The 19198-nt window shown below is 36.2% G+C and overlaps 1 protein-coding gene across 5 annotated transcripts in view; it reads right to left on the bottom strand.

The window, feature by feature from the left end:
* Positions 1 to 3925: 3925 nt before the first annotated feature.
* Positions 3926 to 19198, bottom strand: part of VGLL3 (vestigial like family member 3) — a 55463-nt gene continuing 40190 nt past the window's right edge. For 4 of the 5 annotated variants that reach the window (XM_036850394.1, XM_036850393.1, XM_036850396.1 and 1 more), the window contains exon 4: positions 13041 to 18027. In XM_036850394.1, the coding sequence (XP_036706289.1) occupies positions 17984 to 18027 (44 nt within the window). In that variant the 3' untranslated portion in view covers positions 13041 to 17983. Of the gene's footprint in view, positions 3937 to 13040; positions 18028 to 19198 lie in introns of those variants that run through there. The other variant, XR_005019694.1, reaches the window with a different exon arrangement.

The raw sequence follows: 19198 nt of genomic DNA, 5'->3' as shown, positions 1-19198 counted from the left end.
ACATATATACAAAGGAATATTACTCAGCCATTAAAAAGAATGAAATAATGCCATTTTCAGCAACATGGATGGACTTGGAGATTGTCATACTAAGTGAAGTAAGTCAGACAGAGAAAGGCAAATATTGTATGATATCCCTTATATGTGGAATCTGAAAAAAAAGGCACAAATGAACTTATTTACAAAACAGAAATAGATCCAAAGACACAGAAAACAAACTTATGGTTACCAAAGGGGAAGGATGTGGAGAGATAAATTAGGAGTCTGGGATTTACATATACACACTACTATATATAAAATAGATAACCAACAAGGACCTACTGTATAGCACAGGGAACTCTACTCATATAGGTAATAACCTATATGGGAAAAGAATCTGAAAAAGAATGGATATATGTATATTTATAACTGAATCACTTTGCTATACACCTGAAACTAACACAACATTGTAAATCAACTATGCTCTAGTATAAAATAATTTTAAAAAGTGTTTATTGAAATTTATTTATTAATTTTCCAGTGGGAGTCATAGAAGCCAACATGGATTGTTAAAATTTGGTTGGACACACCATAAAAGATTTTTTTAAAAAAACTAAATAAGTAAGGGCAAGGCTGGATAACCTGTTATGTCTTTAGTGTTGTATGTAACATTATCTTCTGTGTTGGATATAATTATTTATAGGAATGCTGTAAATTATTTTTTTTAATTCTACATTTCTATTTTGCAACCATTGAGTAATTCAATCCTGCACACTGAATGCATGGGATGAACAAAATTTCTAAATTATACACAGGTTTGAACATTGGCTCCTTGAAGGACAAGCTATGATAAAAATATAAATTCCAGGATGTCAAATTCCTAAGGGAATTGTGTCTCTCCTGCTTTTTTCCTGTTAAGATTACATAAACACCAATGGCCTTTGTTGCAAAGAGATTTGGAATTTTCCTTTGTTCCACTGTGTACAACATTGTCATTACTGAATTGTTATAGTCTAGTCTTCCACTGACATCTGAAGAAGCGGTCAAATAAAATTCCAATTAGATTATTCTTTCCAAAATTTTCTTGCCCCGGGAAAATATTAATGCTGATGTCTAAATAGGTTATAGCAGTATATTTTTTAAAAATACACATAGAATCAGAGAACTTTTAGAGCTAGAAGAAGTCTTAGAGGTATTCTAGTTTTGTTTACCCTATTTCATAGATGAGGAAACACAACAAGGATATTTAGTAATTTTTCCAGAAGCACATAGGCTGTTAGTGACAGTCAGGTCAGGAATACATTTTTTTCAGATAATCTAAGAAAGCATTCTTTCGGTAATATTTCATTGCACACTAAGACTTCATTTTGTGGGGAGCATGTGATGTGGTTCTTCTTTGTGATCATGAATAGTTGCAAACAACACATAGACTTTTTTATTCTTGAAGAAAAATAAGACTGGCTTATCCAGGGGGTAACTCGTTCCTCACTATTCTCAGCTTCAGGTTATTTGTACATAAATTCTTCAGTTCAAAGTCATCTTACAAACTGTTTTTCTCTTGTTTGTCTATGTTGAATTCCTTCCAAAATTTTCAGCTTTCATTTCTGCCTTCGTCTCTCAACCTGAAGCCTTTTTTAATCTCAGCTATTCAAGATGGAACTCTCTTATCATCTTTGAATTTATAGTTTAATGTACTACAACAGACAAGAACTGGAAGCTAAAAATACAAAGCCAAGACAGCCTAGAAATAAACGCACATACTTATAGTCAATTAATCTACGACAAAGGAGGCTTGAATGGATATATAATGGAGAAAAGACAGTCTCTCCAATAAGTGGTGCTGGGAAAACTGGACAGCTACATGTAAAAGAGTAAAATTAGAACATTCTCTGACACCATACACAAAAATAAACTCAAAATGGATTAAAGACCTAAATGTAAGACCGGAAACCCTAAAACTCCTAGAGGAAAACATAGGCAGAACACTCTTTGACATAAATCGTAGCAATATTTTTTTGGATCTGTCTCCTAAAGCAAGGGAACTAAAGCAAAAATAAACAAATGGGAACTAATTAAACATAAAAGCTTTTGCACAGCAAAGGAAACCATCAACAAAAGGAACCATCAGTTTTCTCCTACTGAATAGGAGAACATATTTGCAAATGACATGACTAATAAGGGGTTTATATCCAAAATACATAAACAACTCATACAATTCAACATCAAAAAAAAAAGAAAAAATCCAATTAAAAAAAGGGCAGAAGACCTGAATAGACATTTTTCCAAAGAGGAAATGCAGAAGAACAACAGGCACATGAAATGGCTCAATATCACTAATCATCAGGGAAACACAACCAAAACCACAATAAGATATCACCTCACACCTGTCAAAATGGCTGTCACCAAATATCAAACAACAAATTTTGGTAAGGATGTGGAGAAAAGGGAACCCTTGTACACTGTTGGTGGGAATGTAAATTGGTACAGCCACTATGAAAACAGTATGGAGGATTCTAAAAAAACTAAAAATAGGACTACAATATGACCCAGAAATTCCACTTCTGGGTATATATCTGAAAAAAACAAAAACATTAATTTGAAAAGGTACATGGGGTCTTCCCTGGTGGCACAGGGGTTAAGAATCCGCCTGCCAATGCAGGGAACATGGGTTCGAGCCCTGGTCCGTGAAGATCCCACATGCCACAGAGCAACTAAGCTGGCAAGCCACAACTACTGAAGCCCATGAGCCACAACTGCTGAAACCCACGAGCCACAACTACTGAAGCCCGTGTGCCTAGAGCCCATGCTCCACAACAAGAGAAGCTACCGCAATGAGAAGCCCACATACCACAACGAAGAGTAGCCCCCGGTCGCCACAACTTAGAGAAAGCCTGTGCACAGCAACAAAGACCCAATGCAGCCAAAAATAAATAAAATAAATAAATTTATATTAAAACAGAACTTGTAAAAACCTTTTTAAAAAAGAAAAGATACATGCACCCTAATGTTCATAGCAGCAGTATTTACAATTGCCAAGATATGGAAGCAACCTAAGTGTCCATTAGCAGATGAATGGTTAAAGAAGATGTGGTAAATACACACAACGGAATACCACTCAGCCATAAAAAAGAAGGAAATTTTGCTATGTGCAACAACAAGGATGGACTTGGAGGGTATTATGCTAAGTGAAATTAGTCAGACATAGAAAGAAAAATACTGTATGATATCACTTATACTTGGAATCTAAAAAATACAACAAATAGTGAATATAACAAAATAGAAATAGACTCACAGATATAGAGAACAAACTAGTGGTTACCAGTGGGGAGAAGGAAGGGGGGTTGGCCACACAGGAGTAGGGGATTAAGAGATACAAATGATCATGTATAAAGTAAGCTGCAAGAATATATTGTACAACAGGGGCAATATAGCCAATATTTTATAATAATTATAAATGGAGTATAACCTTTAAAAATTGTGAATCATTATATTCTACACCTGAAACATATAATACTGTACATCAACTATACTTCAATTAAAAAAAATAAGCAGTTGAAAACCACCCTGCTAGGCAGGAACATCAGAAATAGAGAATTAAATGTTTGCAGGTTCTCAATCTGTGGCATTTCAGGAGCAAAAACAGACACAGCCTCTGACTCAGGAGAGAGCATTTACCTGAGAGCCTGCCGTTTCCTCCTCTTTCTCCTCATGCTTTGGATTGTATCCTCAGGCAAGATTATGTTGCGGAATCACATCTGCATCTTGAGAACATACCTTCAAAGGCATCAGCACAACTCCTTCGCCTGCTCCCACTGCATCCAGAGAAAGAAGGACCTTGAAATGCTGAAAATGCCAACCTCTCCAGTCTTTTGTCTCAGGAGAAATTCAGGAACAATGAACTCCTAGATGAAGACCAAATTGTGATTTGTTTTCTTTCCTGTCTGCATGTGCTCTCCCCTTACACAGACACCCAAAAATTCTGCTAAAGCATGAAGTCTGTTGGTTGCACTGACCTGCCCCGTCCAAACACATGCAGAGCAGGTTCTGTTACCCGCCCTTGGACAAATGCCTGGACGCAACTCTCACAGATATACCCAGTAGCCCTCATGCTTAATCCTGGCCTTAGCTTAGAATCACCTGGAGCACTTAATTAAAATAGCATTGATGTTTCCACCCAGATCAATAGACGGGCTCTGAGGGGGAGGCACAGGTGATGTTATTTCTCAATACTCCTCATGTGATCCTAATGGATGGGAACCACTTAGCTAAGCATTCCTTTTGAAGCTTTAAAGTGCGTGCAAAATCCCTTAAGGATAAGGGGCCCCAATCTAAGAAGCTATGATCCTGCAAGTTCGCACTGGGGCCCATGAAATGACGTCTTTAACAAGTATTCTGCTGCTTATGTTGTTCCAGCAGACTCGTTTTCAGCAGCACTGAGTTTGAGGTGTCACACAGCACACCGGAGTCCTCTGCATGCCATGAAGCTTTGGGAAGGGAACATCCAGAACTTCGGGCTCCCATGGGCCAATTCCCAGTGTCTGAGCTCATCCTGGAATTGGCGTGGCTGTGTTGTCGCCTAGAGCACATGCGGCCATGGAGAGAATCACATGGTGCTTCAGGGTTGTATAAAAGGTTCCCCTCAGAATTCTACCCAATGCTACCCTTTGTCCTCGAGTCCTTTATCCCCCTTGTCTCCTCAGGGCCCATTTGATTCACGGGGCAATCCATGGTGTGAGCACCTGTCCACAGGTGAGCAGAGCCTCCATCCCCAGGAGACCTGAGGCATGAAAGTGTTTACATCACAGCTTTGCCTGAAAATAAACCAAAGACAGCAGCAGAGGATAGATTAGCATTTTATGTTTGGAATGGAGAGAAACCCTTCCAAATGATGCCATGAATGCACATTTAATGATGCACAAAGGAAGCTACGATACACGCTAAGTAACAAAGGAGATTATAACTGGAAAAAAATGCAAAGCCACACACCAATATCCTGTAAGTAGGACTTCTCTTTACCACGGAGACACGTTGAAGTGGCATGTACACAGACAGATTTGCCCTGAAGCAAATGAGGCTAAAGCTTCAAGGCCCCTTCCCAAGCCCTGGGATGAGTCCCAGCATTCATGTTGACATATGTTTTTGCAAATATTTCAAAAATAAGCTATTTTAACCACAATCATTTCAGAGCACTCTCTTTTTCACTCAGATGGTCCTTATTACACTTTCCCTGCATGGGGTAGTGGATATTAAGCTAAGGGAAAGTTTAGTTGGTAGATATACACAGTTTGGATTTGGATTGAGTGGGATATATTTATAGCATTCTCAAACATTTTCAGGGGTAGATAAGTAATCATATCCTAATGTAATGGCTTCTAGGAATACTTCAGCCCCTCACTGTGCTGTTTCAAAAGGGGCTGAGAGCATGTTACTTTATGAACAGGTCCTATGAGGGTTCCACTACCAAGTATAAGAAGAAGGTACTGGAAAAGGAACATGTTTGAAATGTGATAATAAAAGCACGTTGTTTGAAGAGTGCTGTTATACCATACTTGTGTCTTAAGCAGGTAGTTAATACAAATTTACATGATTTTTCTAAGTTTTGTGGTTATAGTATTCAGTCTCTCAAAATCTGTTAGTTGTGATTTCTAATTCTAAATAAATATTCACTTTCATACATAATTTAGCATTCGTTTTGTTTCTTTTTCTTGAAAAGCCCCCTATCCCCCAAACTTTTATGTCTCAGGTCCCACAAATCGTAGATCAGCCCTTGGGTGAATAACTTCCCGGAGAGAATCCTTTTTGGCTTCGGGACAGCCTGATCCTGGCTCATTCCAGGAGCCAGAACTGAGCCAGGCAGGGGTAGGAAAGACCTATTATGAACAACCAAAGAAGTCAAAACCTCTTCTGAGAAGTGCAATAAAAAGATCAACATCAGAAAGGGTTGAATTCTGTTGACAAGTCGAAGGGGCTCATCATGGGGCCAGGAAATAGACGAGTTCAGAAGTTTCACAGGCCCAGATGTACCACAGAGAGCAAGGAGCAGTGGTTCCATCAAAGAACATTTCCATGAAAAAGCTGGCATTCCTAAGACTTGTTTTCATGAATGTGCACTGCCTAATAGGAGGGTAGTTTGGCCTATTTCAAATAGTCAGTACAGACACTACGTCCACTGACAATTGTCAAGGGAAAAAGATTTAACACACACGTGACTTCAAGACCACAGCCCCTAGGCATTGAAATCACCACTTTGTTTTCCTTGTATTAGTATTTTTAGCATATATGGTTGACCCTCCATTTAGCATAAATGGAGAAGAAGAAAAGATGTTATGTTGTACACACAAACACACCCAAATTCTAGGGTTCTGGGAGAGGGAGATTTCTCCTGCTCTGTTTTTTGTTTTTGTTTTTAATAGATCTTTATTGGAGCATAATTGCTTCACAATACTGTGTTAGTTTCTGTTGTACAACAAAGTGAATCAGCCATATGCATACATATATCCCCATATCCCCTCCCTCTTGAGCCTCCCTCCCACCCTCCTATCCCACCGCTCTAGGTCGTCGCAAAGCACCAAGCTGATCTCCCTGTGTTGTGCTTCCGGAATCTAAAAAAAAAAAAAAAAAAAAAAAAATGGTATTGATAAACCTAGTGGCAGGGCAGGAATAAAGACGTAGACATCGAGAATGAACTTGAGGACACAGTGCGGGGGAGGAGGAAGCGGTGGCGAAGTGAGAGTAGCATCGACATATATACACTTCCTGCTGTGTTTTTATGGGATTTGGAGGAAGAAGAAAATGGGAATTACTTCCCTCTTGCACAAGTTTATGTTCATCTGATTTCTGATGCAGAAATTCGACTAGACTTTTTGATTACTCATCATGGTGTATCAGTCACGAAATTAGCTGCCCAGTAATTTAGTTCAGGGACCACAGCTAGCTGCGGTATAAGCAGTTTAGAAGCCAGACATCCCATCACCCAGAGTAGGGCATTTATACTCTTTCTTACTTATACTTTATATGTGAACGTGAGCAAACCATAGGCACTCAATATTAATTTTTTAGTAGATTGAGAAGCCAGCTGGTGCAGTGGAAAAGAAGTGAGCTTTGAAGTTACACAGACTGAACATTCAATCCTAATTCTGCTTTGGACAAGTGATCTAAAATCTCTACAACTCAGCTTTCTCATCTGTAATGTGGGAATTAAAAAACCCACCTTGGAAAGTTGTGTGAGGATTCAATGGAGTGACTGTTGTGTCCTTCTTACAAGTGCCTAGTAAACTGGGGCTGTTAGTAATTGATACAGGAAATCATACTCTTCCCAGGAAGTCTAGTGTTTAACAGGCATATATACATTATCTCATTTAATCCACATATCTACTTTACAATGCAGGGATTACCATATCTTTTTTTACTGATGAGGAAGAATACTTTTTCCCACATCAAACAACTGACAATTAGAGAGTAAAAAGGTCAAAACCCAATCTTGCAATTTCTTAGCTTTCTGACAGAGAACCTGCAAGTTAAGATATTGTGTGTTTTTAAATGATTTATTCCATTACCATTAGTCCTGCCCCAACACACACTCAGGGTGTGAGAAATGAGAATACTTCATAAACATTAACCTAATTATAAAATAATCAGGTTTAAAATGTAACACTGATTGTTTCAGCAGAGAAAACGAGAGCTCATCCCTAAAGAGCTAGTGAGTTGACATTTTCAGATGAAAACTATGATAAGATGTCAACAGAAAGAAGCTATAATTCTTCCAACCCATTATTCACTATTTTAATGAGATTTGAGATTGACCTGAGTAGAAAAATAACCAGGATCCTTCAGACCAGAGGAATATGTTGAATGCGTTGATTCTGTATCCCCAAGTTACAAATAATGATCTACAGTTGCAAAATCTGTCTGAACTCTATTTGGCTTGTGAAAGCCACCTTACTCTAGCTTGTTCTAAAGAATCTTCCCCTTTCTGGCTATTTTTAGTTCCTCCTACTGTCTCTTTTATTCTAGTTGGCTAAGAGATCATTAAAATATGTTCACGGCAAATACATTCAGATGTGACAATAGCAAAAACTTTGGGAACAGTGTGGTGTTCTAAGATTCTATTTGGGGGCTTGAATCCTGACTTTTACTTGTGGCCAAGGGCCCTTGGGCAAGAGCTTCCCTGATCATTTACTCAATTACTCAAACTACTGAAAAATAAGATTAATAAAAAATCATAGTATTTACCCAGTGTTAAACTATTTGCATATTTTACTAGTCTTCATAACTCTATGAAGTAGTTATTTTAAATATCTTCATCTTATGGATGAACACAATGAAATTTTAAAAGCTTAAGGAAATTGTCCAAGGACATACAACTTCTAAGTAGCATCACTAAAACTCAAATCCCCATTTTTAAAATATTGCTAACAGCCTCCCAAATAATGCTATCCACATGTTATTTGTGAAAATTCCTTGAGATAAATTCATGTATTGTTCATGGTATATAGAGGACTTTTAGTACATATCCCTTCCTGTCTCTTTGTATCTACTTTTTGTTTTCTCAAAGCAGTTTGCATCTTTTTATTTCACTTGATCTTCATCTGACCGATAGAGAAACTTCGGAAATTTGGGACTAAATGATATCAGCAAGTTTCCTGTGGAACTGGTCCTAGGACCCAGGGTTTCTCCTTTTACGTTTGCCATCTTTTCTCCTCTTGAAACCTGTCAAAATCCTGTAAGAAGTGACTTATATTTTTAACTTCTCTTGAGTCCTCTCTTCCTTTTTAGGCTTTGGGTAGAAAGGCATATGCTTATTTTCATAAATGGATGAGTGCCTTGATAAGAACCTGATAATACACACTTAAAGTGATTACTCTGATCTTTGGAATCTTCATGGCAGGATGGCCACTCTCAAGAGGACTTTCCCTCCCCTCGCAATGACAAGCCTTAATGGAATCTGGCCTGAGGAGCGTCTGCGCTGTGTGCAGGGCTGGTGTCAGAGCAAGTGCAAGCTAGTTCCCCGAAGCTCAGCCTTTACAACGTGGTACAACTCAAACATTCCTTCAAGGCACCGCCCACCTTTTCCAGTGGGAATCTACTGAAATGATTCTCTTGGAAGCAGTGTGGAGGAATGAGGGAAGGGTGTTAAGTAGGTGTTTCCAGAGGAGATAGTGGATGGGTGAGTGGGTGGAGACAAAAGGGGGAAATGACAAGTAAAGATGGAAAAAATAACCACTACTGCCACCAAAATATTCTGCTCAAGGAATGAGGGAGTACACCTTACAGCTGTTAGCACTGGTCAGCATGTTTTGCATATTTACATATACCAAGTATTTCCAAACAGCCTTGTGTTTGTTTTAAAATCCCACACAGAGATGTCTGGTAAAGCTGTCACTGTGAAAGGGTTATTTTCTTGGTCATGTTTGCAAAACTGCTTTCAAAATTCTGTATATACAACATAAGAGACAGAAGAGTCACTGTCATTACCCACGTTATAGAGAAATCTGGACTAGTCCATCTACCCATCAGACAACAGTCAGAGTGAAACACCCACATTCTAAGGCAAAAAAAACACACCTGGTTGGTTGAAGCCAATTTTTTGTCATTACTTTTGCTTCAATACAAAACAAAAGACAAAACATCACCCAGTGATCCTTGGTTAGTCCTGAACCCACCAAAGTGTGATTTTCTTAGTTACTGCTGACTCTCATCTTTGATTTAGGAGTTGAGATTTTTTTATGAAAAATGCTAACACTGGATGGATTTCTCATATAGCCATTTTCTTTTGGAAACATAAAGCTCCACAAAACCACACATAGCCCATTTGAAAAAGATTAGGGAACTTCCAGCAGAAGGAATGGGGTAGTTTAAAGCTATATTTTCCTTTTAGCAAGATCCACAAGAAAAGGATAGAGTGTTGTGCTTAAAGGGGAACAGATTTTGTATTTTTTGGCAAGATATTAAATCCTCTGTTGCTATATTTGGCTTCCTGCAAATAGTCTTTCGTACAAGTGCAAAGCAAAGATCAATGCTGGTGTTCTTCATTCAGCCACAGCCAAACTTGGTATGAAAAGTAAAACGGGCTTAAGTGTTGTTTCAAGAGATTCTAGTTCATTTATTGATCAACAGCATTCTAGAGTCTAGGTACCTACTTTACACATTAAATGTATCAAAACATGTTTGCTTTCCATAATAGTTTTTCCCCTGCTTAACTGATAACAGATGTAAGGATTCAATCTGGACAGAAATGTAAAAGCTTTACCAATGTAGTCAATGTAGTCATATATGGATATTTAGTCAAATGTGTATAAGCAGGTCAAATGAGATGCTTGGAGACTTAGGACATCACAGGATGGGCATATATTCCCAAAAAAGGAAGCAAAACAATTAAATGGTAGTTGATTGTCCCCAGAGAAAACACACTTCAGCTAGGAAGAATCTGTACCAGATGTCCTGCTCACCACCCCCCTGAGTGCCTGTCTGACATAAAGACAACATAACCCTTTGGATTCGAAGACACTATAATAACCACATAAATGTTTGAAATAGCAACAAGAATTTCCTTTATATGCAAATGATTTAAGTGACTGTAGATGAATCCTACACAGATGACCATTGCAAACATGGAACACGCCTTGCTAGTTCCAGTGATATAGTAAACCCTCTTAGATTAAAAGGCTGATAAAAATTAACTGAAATCTAATAGTAATTGTGGTAGGTTGAATAATGCCCACTCAAAATGTTCACTTCCTAACCCCCAGAACCTGTGAATATGTTACCTTACATTTAAGGACTTTTTAAAAATTAAGAACCTTCAGATGGAGAGATTATCCAATGCAATTACAAAGGTCCTTAAAACTTGTAAAAGAGAGGGTCAGAGTGATCCCATGTGAGAAGGATTTGACCAGCCGTTGTTGGCTTTGACGATGGAGGAAGGAAGGAGGCCATTAGCCACGGACTGTAGAAGCTGGAAACACCAAAGGAACAGATTCTCCCTTATATCCAGAAAGAATGCAGCTGACAGTTTGATTATAGCCCACCGAGACGCGTGCTGGATATTTGATTTATAGAGCCATAAGATCGTAAATTTGTGTTGTTTTTAGCCATTAAGATTGTGGTAACTTTTTACAGCAACATAGAAAACTCATTACACTTGTCTAGTCTAAATACGGCAGACAGTTGAGAAGGCTGTGCCACATTATTTCACCTGTGATGATGAAGGTCTACTAATCGAAATGCTGATTTCCAGGCTTTGCATTTTCACATTACAAATTCATTTAATAAGAAAATAGAAGGCCCCTGTAGAGAAACTCCAGCTTCCTTTAAAAATAAGGTCTTGGACTTCTCCTTTCCAGGTGCACTTCTTCAATGTCAATGAATTGTCAGGAAAGTTTTGTTTGTTCTTCCACACTACTTACAGAAGCTCCATATCAACAAATGTAAAAGCAAAACAACAAAATACACCTCTCCCAAAGAGTTAATTGATAACTTCAGAAGTGTTGTGCTAAAAAATTCACAAGCCTCATAGCGCATTTCACTTGCTCTTCTATTATAAACACTTGTTTTGTAACCATACAATCCTCACTATGACATATAAATCCCTTGGCTGTAGAAATTAACCTCATTAAGAAAAACTAAGGTGGTTTAATTTCTAAAGATATTTGTAATTTGCTTAATTGAATAAGAAGAAAAGAGAGAGCTTTAGTTAATTGTCAAGAAATGCAGACAAAACCAAATTGCTACATTAAAATATAAACATTAAGTTCACATTAAGTTATTTATTGAAAAAATTGAAGTTGACATTTGTTTTTATTACAAAGTCCTCCATCATCTCATATCATCAACATATAGTTATGAGACCTGCATTTGAAGAGTGAATAGAAATACAAAAATGTCTCTTCCTCCAACCCCATGAAAAACAACAACAAAAAATATGATTTTATAATTAGCTTGTGAAGCGAAAAGTTTTATGAATTACATATATTTTGTAAATTAAGAATGACAACAGAGCTAAGATTAGTTAATTTCTCTTTCTGGACATGTAAAATGAAGATAGCATAAAAGTGCCCACAAAACTAATAAATCTGGAATTTTTTTGTATTTCAGGGTTGTAAGATAACATTTATATTACAAGTTTTCAGTTCACTTAATCAAGTGACAAATATAAAGTTCACCATACTATGTATTTTTTTTTATAAAAGCTTTCACCTTATCTAGATTTATGTGATGAAAACAAATTGAATCTATGTTTTCCCTTTCAATATATGCACTTTAAAATACAAAGAATTCACATGAAGAGCCTTCCCCATATTGCATATCCAGAAAAATGTATGGAATAGTAATTTTAAATCAGATACAATATCCAAGATTGCAAATAGTCTACGAAATGAAATCAAGTGTGTAAATAATCATTAATTTTTGCCCTAGCCACAGCATAGAAAAAAATGTACACCTCTATCAGTATCTCTTATCAGTAAGAGATATCATTAGAAAACTTCACATCTTATGCATATACCAAAAAAAACTAATGAAAGAATCTTGTATTCTAAAAGAGTTATTCTTAGGGCAAAATTTAGTAGTCCAGAAATTGTTAACAAGGAAGCTAATCGATGATAACGCGGCATTTTCTACGTGTCATTGTTTATTTACACAAAAGAATTGGTAAATTACACTTAACTCAATTATCATTTCTTGAAACTTTAAAAGAAGATTTAGATAATTGTATTGGATCAAATGAATTGGCATTTTCAAGAGAACATTAGTTTGATCAATTATCTGAAACTATAAAAATATTTTTCAAACAGACAAAAAAACACAATGGACAATAAAAGGAATAAGAAAATTATGATATTTTAACTATAATGACTATTTCTATACTTTGGAAAGTGTATAGAGGGAAATTCCCAGCGAGCACTAAAAGAAAAAAACCCACTGAAGATTCTGAAAGTCTGTTCTGTGCCCAATCTCCATGACCAAGTTATCAATTAATTAACTTTTTTTTTAAAATTAATTAACATTTTGAAGCTATTAGAACTGAGGTTCCCTTGCAGGCCTCACCTGTTCCCCACTTTCCATTTGTGTGTAGTTTACATATCCTTCTTCAACATACATTATTTTTTTTTATTTTATTGAAGTATAGTTGATTTACAATGTTGTGTTAATTTCTGTGGTACAGCAAAGTGACTCAGTTATACATATATATATTCTTTTTCATGTTCTTTTCCATTATGGTTTATCACAGGATATTGAATATACTTCCCTGTGCTATACAGTAGGACCTTGTTGTTTATCCACTCTATATATACTAGTTTGCATCTGCTAATCCCAAACTCCCAATCCTTCCTCCTCCCACCCTACCTCTCCCTTGGCAACCACAACTCTGTTCTCTATGTCTGTGAGTCTGTTTCTTCAACATATATTATTAAACTAAATTTTTACCCTGATTTTTCTAAAATGACTTAAATAATAGTTTTAATGTTTAATAATAGATTTAAAGGATTCTAGGGCCATGTTTTTAGAGAATACATTTTAATTTCTCTCTCAAACCACCTTAAATTTTTTGAAAGATATGTCTTTTATCCTGAAGGAGGAAAAAAAAACAACTGAGTCCTTAGGGTCCTGTACATTAAAATTGGCAGGCTGATTTCAGTCTTGGTCTCATAGTTTCAGCTTTTCTGCTGTCCTGTCTGCTGTGAAGATGCTCAATCACAGGAATTTTAACAGCCATCGATGCCCCTTTGTAACCACAATGGCTCAAGTGAACCCTTTCCATCTTCAATAACTGACACAGTGTCAACATCTGCTTCCAATGAAGTTGTTTCTTTTTTTCTCAAGTAGAATAAGTCTGCTGACTGAGATCATAAAGGGTTGGGGTTTTTTTCCTCCTCTTTTCATGCAGAACGTTTTTTCCACCATATTTTGCAATTTTTTCTCCAAGTCAAGTAAAAAAAAAATGGGATAACTTCAAAAGAGATGTTTTTATTCTAGGTGCTAAGGAAGCCCAAAATATAATGAAAAAATTAAAACTTTGGTGATTTCATGAAAATGTCACTTTAATTTTGGGGACAATAATACACGGGGTCCTGGATGAATAAAAGTTTGGAACATGTAAGAAAACTCAGAGTTGGGTCTACATACCACTAAAAGGTTAATTTATTTTCCTTCATAAACAGCACACTAAAATAGAGATAATTTAGAAATTTACGTTTTATCTTCAACATCTAGTAGAAGGCAAAGATTCTCTTGCAACAATTTCTTACAGAAAAGCACAGTCATATCTATTTGATTGCTACAGAAATGGGTGTGGAAAGTAAACAGAAGTGATGTTTGGGAGCTCAATTTTATGACTCACTCAGCTGATAGGTATTTGTGGTATCTGTCATTTATTGAATGTCTACTATGAGCCAGATGATTGAGTATATATATATGATTTCCAGCCTGCCAGTTAGGTATTATTATCCCACTTTACTCATGAGATAAATAAATGAAGCACCAAAACACACATCTAATTATGGCTAAACCAGAACAGAAAATGACCTAATGTCCAAGCCAATGTTGTTGGGTTTTTTTTCATTAATTAATTCTGCTTCTCTATTTATCCTCTAGTCGATCTGTAACATAAATACTAGCCTTTTCTACCTCTTAGTACCATTGTCCCATTGACTTAATTTGGCAAACATTACATAACCAAGGGACACTCAGTAAGGGATAGAATGCAGTTTCTAAAAATATAGTTTCGATTGCCATTTGTATAATGAATAACGAGCTCCTCAAGGGCACAGTTTATGCCCGTGCCTAGAATTTTTTTTAAAAAAAAGGTTTTTACAACATTGAAGAAATTAATTTCTCAATTATTTGCAAACCACTTGTTATCATTTGCAAAATGTAGAGCAATATCGGCCATTTTTGCTTAAAATAGTGATGTAAATAACTTTAAGAGGAAAGAGAGAGGAAAAAAGCTAAAGGGGAAAGTTAGGAGGGGACGGTTAACCTTAAGACGAAGCATTGATTTTTACATTTAGAGATGCTTTTCAAATAAACAGTGAGGAACCAAATAACCGGTAAAGATCTACCTAATCACTATTTTGTTGTTTCTTAGTTCATGATAGTTTAGTGGTTGAAGCATAGATTCGATGGCAAATCAATGAGATGATTTTCTAGGGTCTAGCTCACAGATCTTTAGAAAGCTTGAATAAAGCCTAATTTATAAAATAACCAAAGGTGGAGTGGTTCCAAATGAAATTGGGGAGGGAGATGGTAGCCCTCAATAAAGCAGTCTGGAAGCCTCCAAAATTAACAGTATCATTTTGGTGCGAGAAAACCAACCCAGAGAGTGACAGCATTTTAAACTTAAACTCAGAATCATACTAAATTACAACTCATCCTCTTTTGTGACTTTGGTGATAATAGTAATATGATTATAGCAATGGGATGTGAGACAATTACAGAGACAGGCACTCATCTTTTTTGACTCACATTTTGATCCACTCCTTGTATATGCAAGGATCCAGTCCCTGCGATGTGCCAGCGACACCTGGGCCTGTTCTCAATGGGGGATCTCACTCACAAATCTCTCCTGTGTACAGCAGAATTCAGATCCCCAACTTTTCTTGGGTCCTCAGAGCCAAGGAATGTTTTATCAGATAGTTAGCAGGAGTGACACAGGGCAGAGTGTCACCCTAATTTCAGGGTGAAGCTATCTAATTGTCAGCTCTCTTGCCTTAAATTCAATTCAGTGGAGAGTAAGGAAACAGGCAGAAAGTCAATACGTTTCTTCTCATAACTGGGAAAATCCAATTAAACGATCTGAATGAGTTGGAGTACAACCCTGTTCTAAGAGAAACTGCAAAGGAAGTTAACAGGTTCCAAGGGAAGAGGAGGAAAATAAATATCCCCAGTGAGTCATCCCATGGGAGCTACTGAACACTGGTCTTTGAGAATTCAGGAGGACACAAAGTAAAACAAATTTTATAGATTCATTCAACCTTGTGCTACACAGATTTAGGCAAATTACAGATAATTGTATCAAATCAAATTGTAGATCAAAATGTAGATAATTTAACCAAGCCACTCCCTAGAAATCTAAGTTCATATCATTAGTAAGTGGAAGATTCCTTACGTTTGGACCTCACATTAGGTTAAATGTGCACACTGTGTTAAGAGGAGTCTGGTTAAGAAGCAATATAGTGATGAAAATACAAGAGAGTGTATAGATTTATAACTCATAAGATGTACCAGGAAAGAAGACTATGGCATAAAAATAGAGTTAAGGGAAATATTTGAAAATTATCTGTGAGAACTCTGCCTAGCTAAGCAGAGACTATGTTGTTCTTATATCTAAAATGTTCACACATATGAGATACACTATTTAAGATGGAAAATGTATTTCACTAAACATTTAATTTCACATGGGTGAGGACAGGGATGGGAAAAATTTGAGAAACATTTTTAACAATCTAAAACTTCTATATAATACTACCTTTTTAATATGAGCCATCTCTGGAAGCAAATGAAAGAAAGAATGGACTTTACATTGAAAGTCCTTAAAATACCAATAACGGCTACCTTTATAAACCTAATCTTTTCCTAATAGCATTTTAATGATAATCCCAACTTTTTCTTATTTAGATCCTGAGGGCCATGTCAAGTTGAATCCTGAGTCCTCAGTAATAAATTTCAAATAATAAGTTGTCAATTTATTAACCTAATTTCAGTAATTGTAGTATAAATCCCAATTTAAATTTATCTTGCCCCCATTTTTTATTAAAAAGAACTAAATCAACCAAAACCAGAGTTAAACAGACAAAAAAGACGCAAAAACTGATTTAAAATATTACATATGCAATACATTATTTTTCAATTTAAAATGATGGGTAACACTCTCAGGAACAGCCATTGAATTAAAGGCTTTGTGATGCGTCTAGTACCTTCCCAAATATTATCCCTTCAAACTATCTTCAGGAAAAAAAAATTCACTTAAAATATGGCAAAAAATTGCCATGAATGAATAATTATAAACAAGAAAAATAAGTCACTGGCACTCAAAGTTAGCATGATTAAATGTGTTCTTTTTCCAGTAGTTGGATATAAATTCTGGTTCCATTTTTCAAAGTCAGATGGACGAGAAAGATAATTATATACTCTAGGCAAACTCTCCATCTGATTGAAAGTTTATGCCAACTTTCTTCTCAGTCAACCTCCAAGCAGTCTTTGGGAGAAATCAAAGTAATGAAATAGCCTTTCTTTAGTGTGATCATTAAAAAACTTCCTTTTCAAGCTTTACATATAACTCAGAGCTAAGTGAGCTAGCATGGAATTAAATCTTCACTGAGATTTAATGTAAAACAATACCATATTGGCTTGGCTATGGTGCTACTTTTGTAAAAAGGAGAAACTATCAAACATTTGAGGTAACCTAGAAAGCACAGAGCGTATCACAGACATCTTAAAGCCAAGCATTTTAAACATTTTTGCCAGTGCTTCTCTGAGAGCAAGTTCTTTAAACAGAACTTAACAATTTTTACAATATTAAAAAAAAAACACATCCCTCAAAAATAGCCCATCGATGCTAAATCAAACTTTCTGTATTTTTACAAAAATAGATGCACATAGAGCTACAAAATTTTATTCCTGAAAGAATGATCATTTTTTTTGTGGTTCATCTTTTCCTGACAAGGTGGTTGGTTCAAAAAGAAAAAAAAAAAACTCAAAAAAAGTGTCGAACTGAAACAAAAATTAAACCATGTATTGTTAAAAGCAAGACAAAAAATAAAAGAGAGTTGCACAGTTGGCAAAGGCTCAGATGAGGGAAAAAATAAACAAAAATGCTTTTCTTCAATGTCTATGACCCACTCTGCTTTCTCAAGAAAAGGCTCCAAACCAAAGTCAGCTGGATAACACTTCCTCTTTTCCTTCCATGTCTACTGTGTCCCACTGCAGAATGACAAACCCTGGCAGCATCTTTTCCCAGTGGGCCCATGGATTCACGCTTCAATCTAACTTGCTAATACTGTGTGTTTCAGTACCATGGTGAGTCCTTACTCTTGTCTTGATGCTGTAGACCTAGAAAAGGTGACAATGAGAAATAGAAAAGAATCAATATACGTAGCACTCAAAAATGGGCATAATCTACAATGCACTATGTATAGAAACCAAAAAGACAATTGAGCTTACAATTTTCAAAAAGCCAACCAACACAGTAAGTGACAAAAAAACTCTAGAGCGGTGTTATTTGCATGGTACACATTCTTTACTATGGTTTTATCTTACTACAGTAGGTGTGAATAATAAATAAAATAATATAAATGAAGATTTCTTCCTTCTAATCCCAAAAGGAACTGATATGGGGGAAAATGATATAACCTGTCTTTGGGCATTTAGGCAGCGCTTCAGTTCATACTTTTCAGCAATCATCAAATGACAGTTTTGGACTAAGGTAGTGGCTAAATTTACTGATTTTTATTGCCTTTTCTTTCAGAAACTATTTAAGGTGGCTTATAAAAATCCATATCTCAAAGCCAGAAAATGAAATTTACAGATAAGTTTAAAAATTGGAGTACAAAAGGAAAATATGTGAACATGTATGAATTCCAACTCAAAGCTAGAATGATTAGGATGAAGTATATCAAAGAGGAAACCGAAAATATGACTCTGATTTGGTTCTAATGTAGTCAATTGACTAATTTCTGATGTGGGCAATTAGCACACCATCTTCAGCTTACACTCACTTGAATCACTTTATTTTTGTCCTGAGGCATAATTGTTTGGAAGAGTGAAGACTCCAAATAATGGTTGCTCTTAAGTTGTTTAAAACCAAATACCTAAACATGAAGAGAAGGCTATTAAATAAATGAGTAGAAATGCAGTGTGACTGCTGTTATGTGGGTGCTAGGATCCCAGGCTGTCTTCTTGATTTTTTAACCTAAACCTGTTTTAGGTCTGGGCTGGATGTCAGAAATTGAATGGTTAAATGAGCCAGTATGGTTTTCAATGTAACTGTCACTAAAACAGCTGTAGTGATTTCATTGCTTGTCCTTCAACTTGTTAAAGAACTTTATAAAACAATGTGTGTCATTATAAAACAGATACAATTAGTCAGTCATTGATAGGAGACATTAAGACAATCTACAAAACAGATTATATAAAGGGAGGAAGAACAAATAAAAGGAGTCAGAGAAGCACCTCATAGAAACACAAGGCACAATCTCTGGTTTATAGCGTTTGTATCCTGGGA

This window comes from Balaenoptera musculus, chromosome 4 (genome assembly GCF_009873245.2).
Source record: "Balaenoptera musculus isolate JJ_BM4_2016_0621 chromosome 4, mBalMus1.pri.v3, whole genome shotgun sequence".
NCBI classification, from domain to species: domain Eukaryota; kingdom Metazoa; phylum Chordata; class Mammalia; order Artiodactyla; family Balaenopteridae; genus Balaenoptera; species Balaenoptera musculus.
The sequence above is the reverse complement of the archived record's forward strand: the minus strand, read 5'-3'. Positions and strand labels throughout refer to the sequence as shown.